This window comes from Trichechus manatus, unplaced genomic scaffold, assembly GCF_000243295.1.
Source record: "Trichechus manatus latirostris isolate Lorelei unplaced genomic scaffold, TriManLat1.0 scaffold00055, whole genome shotgun sequence".
In the NCBI taxonomy this organism is placed as follows: domain Eukaryota; kingdom Metazoa; phylum Chordata; class Mammalia; order Sirenia; family Trichechidae; genus Trichechus; species Trichechus manatus.
In genome coordinates, this window is record NW_004443991.1 from 2,532,173 (window position 1) to 2,546,544 (window position 14,372).

The window sequence follows — 14,372 nt, forward strand, 5'->3', positions numbered from 1 at the left end:
TAGATGCCCATCAACAGATGAATGGATATATGGTACATACACACAATGGTGTATTATACAAAGATAAAGAACAATGATGAATCTGTGAAGCATCTCATAACATGGATGAAACTGGAAGATATGCTGAGTGAAATAAGTCAATCACAAAAGGACAAATACTGTATGAGACCTCTACTGTATAACTCATGTAAAAGTTTACACATAAAAAGAAACAAACTTTGTTGGTTACAAGGGATGGGGGGGGGACTAAATAGATAAGTGGTAATTTTGGTGAAGGGTAAGACAGTACACATTACTGGGGAAGCCAGCACAACTTGTGCAAGGAAAGGTCATGGAAGTTCCACAGACACTTCCAAAGTCCCTGAGGGACTGAATTGCTGGACGGAGGGCTGTGGGGACCATGGTCTCGGGGAACATCTAGCTCAACTGGCGTAACACAGTTTATAAAGACAATGTTCTACATTCTACCTTGGTGAGTAGCATCTGGGGTCTTAAAAGCCAGTGAGCAGCCATCTAAGATACTCCACTGGTCTCAACCCTTCGGGAGCAAGGGAGAATGGAGAGAACAAGATACAAGGAAAAGATTAGTCCCAAGGACTAATGGGCCACAGCTACCACGGCCTCCACCAGACTGAGTCCAGATGGTGCCCGGCTACCACCACTGACTGCTCTGACCGGGATCACAATAGAGGGTCCTGGACAGAGCTGGAAAAGGACGTAGAACAAAATTCTAACACACAAAAATAAGACCAGATTTACTGGCCTGAGAGACTGGGGAAACCCAGAGATTATGAACCCCGGACACTCTCTTAGCTCAGTGGTGAAGCCCCTCCCGAAGTTCACCATTCAGCTGGGGGTTGGACAGCCTCATAAAACAAAACAGGACTAATGAGGCACAGGAGTCCAGGGACAAGGACTAGAAGGCAGGAGGAGTCAGGAAAGCTGGTGATAGGGGACCCAAGTTTGAGAAGGGACAATGTTGACATGTCATGGGGTTGTTAACCATTGTCATAATGCAGTATGTGTACTATCTGTTAAATGAGAAACTATTTGTTCTGCAAACCTTCATCTAAGGTACAAAAAAAAAAAAAAAAATTATCTATGTGAGATCAAATTGACAACAGCAACTCAAAAGGTCTGATGGGAAGACTAGGGGACAGTGAGTTGAAGATAATGGTGATGGAATAATTTGGAAAAGGACAGTCAGAATAGCAGCACAACTGAAGAATGTAATCAATGTCACTGGATTGTACATGTAGAAACTTCTGAAATGCTGTAAATTTGGCTATGTATATTTTCACCAAAAAAAGGTCCTTCAAGGTCGAGAAGGGAGAGTGTTGACATGTCATGGGGTTGTTAACCAATGTCATAAAACAATATGTGTACTGACTGTTTAATGAGAAACTATCTGTTCTGTAATCCTTCATCTAAAGTACAATAAAAAAAGAAAATAATAAGTTGTATGCCTGTAAAAATTTGAATTGGCAAATGTCGTGTGACAGATATATTTACAGCAATGACAAAAAGAGAGAGAGACAGTAGCTGCTGATGCTGCTTACGTACAACCAAACACTTCATGGGATTAGGTTCCTTGATTTGGAGGTTTATGGTCACAGTTTCATGGGACATTCCAGTTAATTGGCCTAATAACGTATTCAGTGTTTCTGTTCTACTTCCTAGTTTGTTGTGTAGTGTCTGTCGTCTTAAAAGTTTGCTAGTGGCCATCCAAGGCACAATAATTGGTTTCTATTCACCTGGAGCAACAGAGGAATAAGGAGAGTCAGGAATAGGAAAAAATGGAATGTGTGGCTAACTGCCTCCATGAACAACTACCTCCTCTGCCATAAAACTAAGAACTTGATGGTACCCAGTTACTACTGTTGAACATTTTGATCAAATAGTCTATAGAAGAATTCTGATCAAAAGGAGGAAAATACAGACCAGAATTTCAAATTCTCATAGGATTAAGACTATCTGGAGCCAATGAGGCTAAATGAACCCCCAAAACTATTGTCCTGAGATCATCTTAAACCTTAAACCAACAATATCCTGTGAAGTCTTCTTAAAACCAAACAACAGATTAGCTTAACTAGTAAAAAATGTCTGACTTGAACACTGTGCTCTTTTAAGAACTATCTATATGAGATCAAATTAACAATAGCAACTGGAAAGATCAGATAAAAACCTTAGGGGGCAGTGAGCTTATGTTAATGGGGGAGGAACAATTCAGAAAAGGAGGGCAAGAGTGGTTGCACAGCTCAAAGAATGTAATCAATGTCACTGAACTGTACATGCAGAAACTGTTGAATTGGTATATGTTTTACATGTATATTCTCAACAACAACGAGAAAATAAATTATTTTAAAAAATCTTTGGAGCCTAAAACTCTTGTAACACTACTTCAATAAGATCCATAATCTTAAAAAATCTTTAAATAATTTTAACTAAATAAAGTTGTGTTTTTTAAAAATGCAGTTGTATACTTGTCAGATGAAAATTTACAACTAAAAACACATAGACAGAAAATTTTAACTAAAAAAAAAGATGTTCTCAAAATAGACTACTTCTTTTAGTAGTTATGTGGATGACTTTTTTTTTCAAAAGGTAATAACAAATTAAAAATCAACAGATGTGAATACAGGACACTATGATACAGCTAAAATGAATGAATCAAATACAAAACCTCCTCCACTTCCATGTGAAAGCTTTGAGCTCCCTCTACTGAAAATCTGTATTAAATTTTTGCAACCTAAGATGGCAACTGGATGCCTTTCACTAAAGTCTAATTAACAACATCTAATGAATGCTGGATATAGTAAGATCCTATTGCTTTTGTAAAATGTACATATTTTTAAGACGTATTTTCTCTTACATATCTGTGAAGCTTATTTTAAAGCCGAATTCAATGTATTTAGAATAGTTCTTTTAAAAATATTTCAAAAGAATCTCAATGGGAAATAAAACTGAAAAAATACTAAAACATTCTGATCCGTCTGACCTACTGGAGAGTTCCACCAGACCCTAGAAAGGCAAGAAAGGAATCAGAACTTCAATTAGAAAAGTAACCTCCAGACTGTTGTTTTTAGAGCTGATACCTCATATAAAGCATCACAAATTACAACAGTGATTGACTGACTTATGTGTATATTTGGAGTTGAGAAGGCCTTTCCAAGTATACACCAAAACACAGGAGCAAACCACTGGCAGATTTTACAACATAAAAATGAAAGATACTATAAACAAAGTAAAATGACAAATAGAAGTTGTTTTTTTTAAATTTTGTAACACATATGTTATGAAATGAATTGTGTTCCACAAAAAGATATGTTGAAGTCCTAATTCCTATACCCGTGAATAGGACCCTGTTTAAAAATAGTGGTTTTCTTCTGTTGTGTTAATGAGGTCTTACAAGAGTAGGGTGGGTTCTAAACCTAATCCCTTCTCAGTGGTGTCTTATAGAAAAAAGAAAACAGACACAGAGACACACACAGGGAAAGAGACAATGTGAGGATCCCTCTGCAAGCCAAGGAATACCAATAAATGCCCAGGGCTATAAAGCTAAATGGGACTAGGAAAGACCTTCCCCTAGAGCTAAAACAGAGAGAGCATGGCCCTGACAGCAACCTAAATTTAGTCTTCTAACCTCCAAAACTGTGAGATAATAAATTTCTGATCTCAAAAGCCACCCACTTGTGGTATTTTTGTTACGGCAGCACTAGGAAACTAAGAAAACATATAACAAAGAGTTCATATATTTAATAAAAGTTCTATAAATCAATAAGAAACACATCCCAATATGGGCAAAGGCTAAATAAAGAACTCATATACAAAATACAAAAACCATCTTCACTAAATTTATTTTTTAACTAAAACAATTACGTTTATTTTTGTCTATAGATTGTCAGGAAACCCTGGTGGCGTGGTGGGCAAGAGCTACGGCTGCTAACCAAGAGGTCAGCAGTCCAAATCTACCAGGCGCTCTTTGGAAACCGCATGGAGCAGTTTTATGCTGTCTTATAGGGTCGCTATGACTTGGAATCCACTCGACGGCAACGGTTTGATTTCTGGTTTTTTTTGTAGATTGTCAAGAATTTTTTTAAATGGTAACACCTAATTCTGTTTAGAATATAAGAGAATGACATCATAAGGATTTACCAGAATACATTAAGATACACATATACAGGTACCTTGTTATATAATACTGATACAGACAAAAAACAAAAAATATCCTCAATGACCACTCATAAGAAAGTATACTTAAACAAACAAAAAAAAAAACCAGATAAAGTAGATCTCTATGTACTGACGTGAAAAGTTATCAAATTAAAAAAGGTAATTTTGTAACAGTATTTAACAGTATGATGCCATTTATATAAAAAAGAACATGAGTGTGTGTGTGTGTGTGTGTGTGTGTGTGTATTTGTTGTTGCTGAGTCGATTCCAACTCATGGAAACCCCATGTGCGCAGAGTAAAACCACTCCATAGAATTTTCAAAGCTGTGACCTTTCAAAAGCAGATCGCCAGACCTGTCTTCTGAGGTGCCTCTGGGTGGGTCTGAACCACCAACCTTTTGGTTAGTTGTCCAGTGCTTAACCATCTAAACCACCATGTATATTTGTGTGTGCAAGTGTGTGTATATTTGTGTGTGTGTGAATACATACATATGCACACATATGTATATAAAAATAAACTATTAACTGTGTTATTGTTGAAAAATGGAATTAATGAATGACTTATGTTATCTACTATTTAAATATGTCACAAAGGAATTACTATAACAAGTGACAATATTTTAAAATAGTCTTTTAAAAATAAAAATCTATAGCAAAACAATTCCATATAGGAAATAATAACAAAAGCTCTCGCTGAGGCCAGTCATAAAATGTTTTACATACATTTTTTTTATTTACTTCTCCAGCATACCTAGGTCTTATTATCTCATTGTATGGATGAGGTAAAATGAAGTTAAGCAAACTGCCCAAAATCATACAGCTGCAATTCAAACCCGTACTAAATAGGTTAGCACATTTATCAGAGTTTAACAGTATAGTGAAGACTTAATAAATGTTAGTTAAAAGTGTTACAGGAGACGTAAAAATACTCAACAAAATTCTAGCCAACAGAATTCAGCAACATATCAAAAAAATAATTCACCATGATCAAGTGGGATTTATACCAGGTACGTAGGGATGGTTCAACATTAGAAAAACAATCAATGTAATCTATCACATAAATAAAACAAAAGACAAGAACCACATGATCTTACCAATCAATGCAGAAAACGCATCTGACAAAGTTCAACAGCCATTCATGATAAAAATTCTCAACAACATAGGAATAGAAGGGAAATTCCTCAGCACAATTAAGGGCATTATACAAAGCCAACAGCTAACATCCTAAATGGAGAGAGTTTGAAAGCATTCCCCTTGAGAACGGGAAACAGACAAGGATGCCCTTTATCACCACTCTTATTCAACATCGTGCTAGAGGTCCTAGCCAGAGCAATTAGGCTAGAAAAAGAAAGGGCATCCAAATTGGTAGGGAAGAAGTCAAAGTATCTCTATTTGCACATGATATGATCTTATACACAGAAAACCCAAAAGAATCCATAAGAAAACTACTGGAACTAATAGAAGATTTCAGCAAAGTATCAGGATACAAGAGAAACATAAAAAGATCAGCTGGATTCCTCTACACCAACAAAGAGAACTTCCAAGAAGAAATCAACAAATCAAAACCATTTACAATAGCCTCAAAAAGATAACATACTTAGGAATAAATCTAACCAGACACGTAAAATACCTACACAAGGAAAACTACAAGATATTACTGCAAAAAACCAAAAGAGACTTACATAAGATGAAAAACATATCTTGTTCATGGACAGGCAGACTCAACATTGTGAAAATGTCAATTCTACCCAAAGCGATCTACAGCTACAATGCAATCTTGATCCAAATTCCAACAGCATTATTTAATGAGATGGAGAAACAAATCACCAACTTCATATGGAAGAGACCCCAGATAAATAAAGCATTACTGAAGAAGAAGAACAGAGTGGGAGGCCTCACACTACCTGATTTTAGAACCTATTATACCACTACAGTAGTCAAAACAGCCTGGTACTGGTACAACAGATACATAGACCAATGGAACAGAGTTGAGAATCCAGACATAAATTTATCCAACTATGAGCAGCTGATATTTGACAAAGGCCCAAAGTCCATTAATTGGGGAAAAAAAAGTCTCTTTAACAAATAGTGCTGGCATTAACTGGATATCCATCTGCAAAACCATGAAACAAGACCCATACCTCACACCATGCACACAAGCTAACTCAAAATGGATAAGAGACCTAAATATAAAATTGAAAACGATAAAGATCATGGAAGAAAAAAAAAATAGGGACAACACTAGGAGTCCTAATATACGGCATAAACACAATACGAACCGTAAGTTAACAATGCCAGAACACCAGAAGAGAAACTAGATAAGGGGGAGCTCCTAAAAATCAAACACTTAAGCTCATCAAAAGACTTCACCAAAAAAGGAAAAAGACAACCTATAGACTGGGAAAAAAATTTCTAGCCAAGACAACTCCCAACAGCTTCTAAACTCTAAAATCTACAAGATACTTTAAAACTTCAACAACAAAAAGACAAATAACCCAATTAAAAAATAGGCAAAGGATATAAACAGGAACTTCGCCAAAGAAGACATTCAGGAGGATAATGGACACATGAAGAAATGCTCATGATTGTTAGCCATTAGAGAAATGCAAATCAAAACTACTAAGAGATATCATCTCACCCCGACAAGGCTAGCATTAATCCAAAAAACACAAAATAATAAATGTTGGAGAGGTTGTAGAGAGACTGGAACACTTATACACTGTTGAAATGAATGTAAAATGGTACAACCACTTTGGAAATCAATTTGGCGCTTCCTTGAAATGCTAGAAATAGAAGTACCATAGGATCCAGCAATCCCACTCCTTGGAATATATCCTAGAGAAACAAGAGCTGTCACACGAATAGATACAGTACACCCACGTTCTTTGCAGCACTGTTCACGATAGCAAAAAGATGAAAACAACCTAGGTGCCCATCAGCGGACAAACGGATAAACAAATTATGGTATATTCACACAATGGAACTCTATGCAACGATAAAGAACAACAATAAATCCACGAAACATAACATGGAGGAATCTGGAAGGCATTATGCTGAGTGAATTTAGTCAGTCACAAAAGGGCAAATATTGTGTAAGACCACTATTATAGAACTCAAGAAACGGTTTAAACACAGAAGAAAACATTCTTTGATGGTTACAAGGGTGCGGAGGGAGGGAGAGGGTTATTCACGAACTAGATGGTAGACAAGAATGATCTTAGGTAAAGGAAGGGACAGGACACACTATAGGGGAAGTCAGCACAACTGGACTAAACCAAAGCTAAGAAGTTTCCTGAATACAACCAAACACTTTGAGGGACAGAGTAGCAGGACTGGGGGTCTGGGGACCATGCTTTCAGGGACATCTAGATCAATTGGCATAACAAAGCTTAGTAAGAAAATATTCTGCATCCTACTTGGTGAGTGGCATCTGGGGTCTTAAAAGCTTACAAGTGGCCATCTAAGATGCATCAATTGGTCCCAACTACCTGGAGTAAAGGAGAATGAAGAACACCAAGGACACAAGGAAAGTATTAGCCCAAGAGACAGGAAGGGCCACAAAAACCAGAGACTTCATCAGCCTAAGACCAGAAGAACTAGATGGCGCCTGGCTACCACCAATGACTGCTCTGACAGGGAACACAACAGTGAGTCCCTGATGGAGCAGGAGAAAGGTGGGGTACAGAACTCAAATTCTAGTAAAAAGACCAAACTTAATGGTCTGACTGAGACTGGAGGAATCCCAGAAAGCATAGCCCCCGGACTCTCTGTCAACCCAGAACTAAAACCATTCCCAAGGGCAACTCTTCAGACGAAGATTAGACTGAACTGTGGGACATAAAATGATACTCGTGAAGAGTGTGCTTCTTAGCTCAAGTAGATACATGAGACTAAATGGGCAGCTCCTGTCTGAAGGTGAGAACAGAAGGCAGAGAGGGTCAGGAGCTGGTGGAATGGACATGGGAAATCGAGTGGAAAAGAGGAGTGTGCTGTCACAGTATAGGGAGAGCAATTAGGGTCACATAACAATGTATGTATAAATTTTTGTATGAGAGACTAACTTGAATTGTAAACTTTCACTTAAAGTACAATAAAATAAAATAAAGTGTTACAGGCGTAATAAAAGCTTAATAATTAAGGGTGGAAATGTAGATGCCATCAAGTTGATTGTAACTCATAGCGACCTTATAGGACAGAGCAGAACTGCCCCACAGGGTTTCCAAGGAGCAGCTGGTGGATTTGAATTGCTGACCTTTTGGTTAGCAACCTGATTAAGGGCATATATGTTAAAATAAGAAGCTGGCACAATGGTTAAGCGCTAGGCTGCTAACTGAAAGACTGGTGGTTCCAATCCACCAAGGAGTTCCTCGAAAGAAAGACCTGGCAACCTGCTCCTGTAAAGATTAAAACCAAAAAACAAACCCATTGCCACTGAGTCAATTCCAACTCATAGTGACCCTGTAAGACAGAGCAGAACTACCCCACAGGGTTTCCGAGGAGTGGCTGGTGGATTAAAATTGCCCACCTTTTTGGTTAGCAGCCGAGCTCTTAACTACTGCACCATCAGGGCTCCCCTGTAAAGATTACAGCCTAGAAAACCCCATGGGGCTGTTCTACTGTCACATCGGAGCACTATGAGTCGAAATAGACTCAACAGCACCTAACAACAATTGTTAAAATAATAAAAATTGTCATCTGGAAAAAATAAAAAATATTACTTTAAAGAGACCATTTTAACTTGAATTTTCTGTTCATCCTTGGTGTTTTCTATCATTCTTTGATGTTTGGTATAAAACAAGAAGTTTGTTTTTTCATACATAATTCCATTCAGATTGTCTGTTATTATCAATAGTAACAGTTCTGAACATTTAAGTTGGCTAAGCTATTAGGGTTAAGTTGCTAACGCAAGACTTTTAGTCTTTTGTATAATATTCTTCCATCTGCATCATCAAGGGCACAAGCACTAGATTTCAGCAGAACCCTCCTCAGTTTCCACAGTCATAACCTTCATTTTTCAATCCACCAATTTCACAAGTTGCTACCTGACTTTGATATTTTCCTGGTAAGAGCTGGACGTTTATCAAATTCTATACAATAACAGTACAATAACAACAACATCAGAGTATCAGTGTCCTTCTCAAAAGATCTAGGATTCCTGGTGGCGCGCTGGTTAAAGGATTTGGCTGCTAACCAAAAGGTTGGCCATTCAAACCCACCAGCTGCTCTGCAGGAGAATGATGAGGCAGTCTGCTTCTGTAAAGATTTACAGACTTAGAAACCCTATGGGGCAGTTCTGCTCTGTCCTATAGGGTTGCTAGGAGTTCAAATCAACTCGACAGCAGTGGGTTTTTTGGTTTGGTCTCAAAAGATCTATATTTTTATTTACTCTTCCTGATTTTGAAATGGGCAGGCTAGGAGGAGGTTGGATACAGCAGGAGTACCATTCTGAGCCTACCCTGTGTTCATCCTATATTTATTTCAGTTCTACTAGGGTAGATCTATTGAACTGATGGCCATACTTGGTGTCTATTTTCATGGACACTCTGGATTCTGCTCAGAATAAATTCACTTTAAGGGAAAAAAGAACTAAAGCTTGGTTTAAGGAGAGCCAACACCAGTTACCATCAAGTCAATTCCAACTCATGGCAGCCCAGTGTGTCAGAATACAACTGTGCTCCACAGGATTTTCAATGGCTGATTTTTCAGAAGTAGACTGCCCGGCCTTTCTTTCAAGGCACCTCTGGGTGAACTCAAACCTCCAACCTTTCAGTTAGCAGCTGAGCCCATTAGCCTTTTGCAATACCCAGAGACCCCAAGGAGAACAATATTCCTCTTTAAACCAAATGGTGATGCTGATATGCTGTGACAAGTGCCCTGGCAGCACTGCTAAGGGCAACAGTGGTAGCTGTGATTTCAGGATCAGACATTAGCAGCCTCAACACAAATGGCTTCAGTAGCATACAGCCTTTAATGGCACTTTTGACAGCAGTAGCAACAAGAGAGACATACAAATAATAACTACCAATTATTAAACACCTATTATGTTCCAGGCATTTTATTAAGAACTTCACATAGGTAGCTCCTTAAATCTGTAAATACTATAAAATGTGTATTATTATCCTAGATTTAAAGATCAGTAACTTGCCCAAGGTTTAAGACAGCATATGAGTAGTACAGTTAAGATCTGAACCCAGGTGTCTGGTTCCAAAGTTTATGCTTCTTCCAAATGTAAAGGTCAAAGAAAACTGCCACCAAGAGAATGGATTTTCAGGGTCGACGTCAAATACCTCCTGGAAATTTCCAGAATTGTTTAGAAATGACTTGAAGAGAGCTAGAAATCCCACAGAATATATTTTGGGAATGGCCAGAAATTTTATACCTATTAGTATTAAACTTTAGCTCAGATTGGAATAAAGTCTGAAAAATGCTGACAATTCAAGATTTTCACAGAATCTTCACAATAGTACTATTTCCCATAACAGCATGAATGTGCTTTGATGTCATTTGAATTCCATGGCAATGATACATCATCATAATTCACTTTTTTTTTTTAAATTATTGTACTTTAGATGAAGGTTTACAGAACAAACTAGCTTCTCATTAAACAATTAGTACACAAATTGTTTTGTGACATTGGTTACCAACCCCACAACATGTCAACACTCTCCCTACTCAACCTTGGGCTCCCTATTACCAGCTTTCCTGTCTCCTCCTGCCTTCTCGTCCTTGCCCCTGGGCTGCTGTGCCCCCTTAGTCTCATTTTGTTTTATGGGCCTGTCTAATCTTTGGCTGAAGGGTGAACCTCAGGAGTGACTTCATTACTGAGCTAAAAGGGTGTCTGTAGGCCATACTCCCGGAGTTTCTCCCGTCTCTGTCATAAGTTACTTTTCTTAAGTATCTTCAATAATAATATTTTCCTTTGTATAATATTGTATGGGTACAAAGAATTCCCACATATGAGATACAGAGAGATAATACAACAATTCTGTGAGGAAGAAAGGATATTCTAAATCACTTCTCTTTTAACAACTCAGGAAACTGAAGAGCAAGGTTAAATAACATGAATATTAACCCAAGTGCACAAAATTCATTATATGTTGAACTAAGCACTGAGTATAAAGGCAAATAAGACATGATACCTCTCCTTAAGGAGCTCATGGTCTAGCATAGGTGGCCAAAACAAACCCCTACAATGTATTTCTAATATATCCAACTTTACATTAAATGTTGTAACCAGATAATGCCACTGAAACTCTCATTTTCTTCAACAAACTTAGAAAGAGATCTAATAAAAGCATAAAGTTAAAACTGTCACTGATAATTCACACTAAGTAAAACAAAACTAGGTGAAAAACATAAAATATCTGCCAAAAGGAGAAAAATTCAGAAGTTCATAAGAAATAGAGTTTATAAAAATAAAATGTGTTAGAAGTGTAAGAAATTAGTAGTAGATCTTTAAAAAGGTAACTATAAATACTCTTTAATGTAACTAGGCTTATGAGAGAAATACAAACCAGAAGATTCCTTTGGATGGTTCAGGAGAAAAAAAATTAAGATCATTTTTCACTCAGATCAAAACTCTTTATTCTACAGACTGAAAGTAGAAAAATAAAAAGAGAAGCTTCAGGAGTTCATGAGAAATGAAAGTTAAATGAGTTAAAAGATCTAGTGGTATTTACTAACTAACCAACCCGACTCTTTTCCACAGATTACTGATTACTTCTGTCACCCACAGGGGCCTCTCCTAGAGCTTAAAACAAAGGAAACTTTATAATTATGCATTTCTCTTACTGACACGGTAGGCTGTGTTTGTTAACGAAATTCAGCTGTATCAAATCATGTTTGTGTGAAATGCATTCAGTTATTCATGCAATAATTATTTAGTGAGTACTGTCAGGCAGAGTTTTAGAAACTGGAGGTAAAACAGTGAACAAGACAAGATGGATGGTTGGACAGACGAACAGATGGATGGACAGGGCAGAGAAGATGGTTAAGAATACATCAACAGATGTCAGGAGTATGGATTTCAATTATATCAGATAAAGAAACAGGAATATTGAAATAGGTAACTAAATTTTCATTAAGAGTCCGAATCCTTTTTCCCAAAATGTAGAGTGACCAGTACTTTTTGAAACTGTTACTAGCAATGGACAGCCATGCCAGCCACCAAAGGAGAAAATCCATAGCAGCCATCAGAGCACATTTACCTCACATTTAGCAATAACATATCTGGGGGGAAATAATGGGGAGGGCTCATGAGAGTAAGTATAATATTTATTTTGAGTAAAGTTATCACTAAACATACCTTTCAGATAAAAAACAGCTCTTGGGAGGATTTAGATTTTGACAAGATTCTAGGTTGCCATCAGGTGATGAAGAAAGTTGCTCTGATTGCAAGTTGTCTGTATCACCCATACTGTGCTCAGTTACAGGTAGGGTCTGTATGTATTTTCTTCCTAACTCCGTTCCCAGGACATTCGTCAATATAACTCTGGGTATCCTGTCACACAGAACAACAAACACTGCACTGTACTAAAGTTTTCAGTAAAAACACGTATTCTACGAGGCTGAATTTTCAAACATTTTCTTCTTAGCACAAGTAAGCTATTAGAACTGTAACACTCTAGAAATCAACCAGTAATACTCAAAAGTCTAGATAAACACATTCTTTTTTGTTTCTAGAAGTACTTGTTCCTTATAAATTGACAAAGATTAACCTACAACTACAATTAGACTTTAACAAGTAGCCAATTTTAAAACTGTACCAATGGATGCTACTGGGGTGCATAAAATTTTAACCAATTTTTCTCAAAAAACACGCTCTTTTTCTTTTCCAGTAGTTGTTCAAAATACAGGTAACTGCAAAATTAAACTGACCAATTCAAGAAAGCTTTATTATTCTCATTCAACAGAAAGTTCCTCAATAAACAATTACATACTTATAATTGGAAAATAACAAATGCTAAATCCAGCAAGGGAGATATCACTCAGACTGCATCTATAATAACGACAGATTCCTTAAATGAAAGAGTACATATACTGGTAATAGTGTATATAATTTATATAATAGTACTGGGAAAAGAGTCAATAAGTTAAATCTGTAGAAAATTAAAGTGTATTTTTAAAGCTCCAAACCTTTTTACATTGGTGGGGTTCTTATCAAATGTACTATATATTCCTGGGATCTTCTTAAACAGAAGACAGTAATATAATCTTCTCTTGGTTAAACAACAAAAAAAAAAACCTAACCCGCTGCCGTCGAGTCAGTTGTCATTCATAGTGACCCCAGGTGTTACAGAGTTGAATTGCTCCATAGGGTCTTCTTGGCTATAATCTTTACAGAAGCAGATTGCCAGGCCTTTCTTTTGCAGCACCACTTTGGCGGATTCAAACAGCTTACCTTTAGGTTAGTAAAAACAAAAAAAACAAACCCACTGCTGTCAAGTTGATTCTAACTCACAGCGACCCCACAGGGTTTCCAAAACTGTAAATTTCTATGGAAGCAGACTGTCACATCTTTCTCCGATGGAGCCACTGGTGGTTTTGAACAGTCGACCGTTCAGTTAGCAGCTGATCATTTTAAGGTTCATAGTCAAGGGCATACATTTATTATCACCTTGGTTAACCAGCTGTTATTATGAACAATAACTGGTGTATTTTGCCACACTAAATGATACCCTCAAGGCTGCTATTTGGCACTGAAATGATGAGCCTAACCCAAATTATTGTGATTTTTTAGTTCTTGTTACTGTATTTTAAAAGTTCTCCTATTTCCTCTTTATTGACTGTTATCAATATGTGACTAGCAGCACTTTACTGCCTCTTTCTGAGTAATATATACACTCAAAAAGGGTCTGAGTACTTTTAAGTGAAAGATGTGGATTTTATTGTCAGTTACATTTGTTATAGTATTTAGAGGTGCTCTTTATTTTCACTACATAGATGCACTAGGTTTCAGAATGTTCTTTTCACGAGGTTTGAGACAGTTATGAAATCACAGAATTTCAGATCTTAAGGAAAGCTATAAAATTGTTTAGTTCTTCTCTTTATTTTAAACATTGAGAACCGAAAGCTCAGGAAAGTTAAATAACTTGCCCAAGTATAAGCAGTTCTTCCTGGAAGAATGGCCTATTAGCTTTTGGCTGTTTTGTTTGTTCTATTCTATTACACTGTATCCTCAAAACTAGCTTGCCACCCAA

General features: G+C 37.1%; 1 protein-coding gene across 5 annotated transcripts in view; it reads right to left on the reverse strand.

Moving 5' to 3' along the window:
- SENP7 (SUMO specific peptidase 7) overlaps positions 1-14,372 on the reverse strand; it is a 203,958-nt gene that overhangs the window by 93,963 nt on the left and 95,623 nt on the right. For 3 of the 5 annotated variants that reach the window (XM_023732868.1, XM_023732869.1, XM_023732871.1), the window contains one exon: positions 12,479-12,673. The exons of the other annotated variants lie outside the window; for them this stretch is intronic. In XM_023732868.1, the coding sequence (XP_023588636.1) occupies positions 12,479-12,673 (195 nt within the window). The remainder of the gene's footprint in view (positions 1-12,478; positions 12,674-14,372) is intronic. 5 annotated transcript variants of the gene reach the window in all.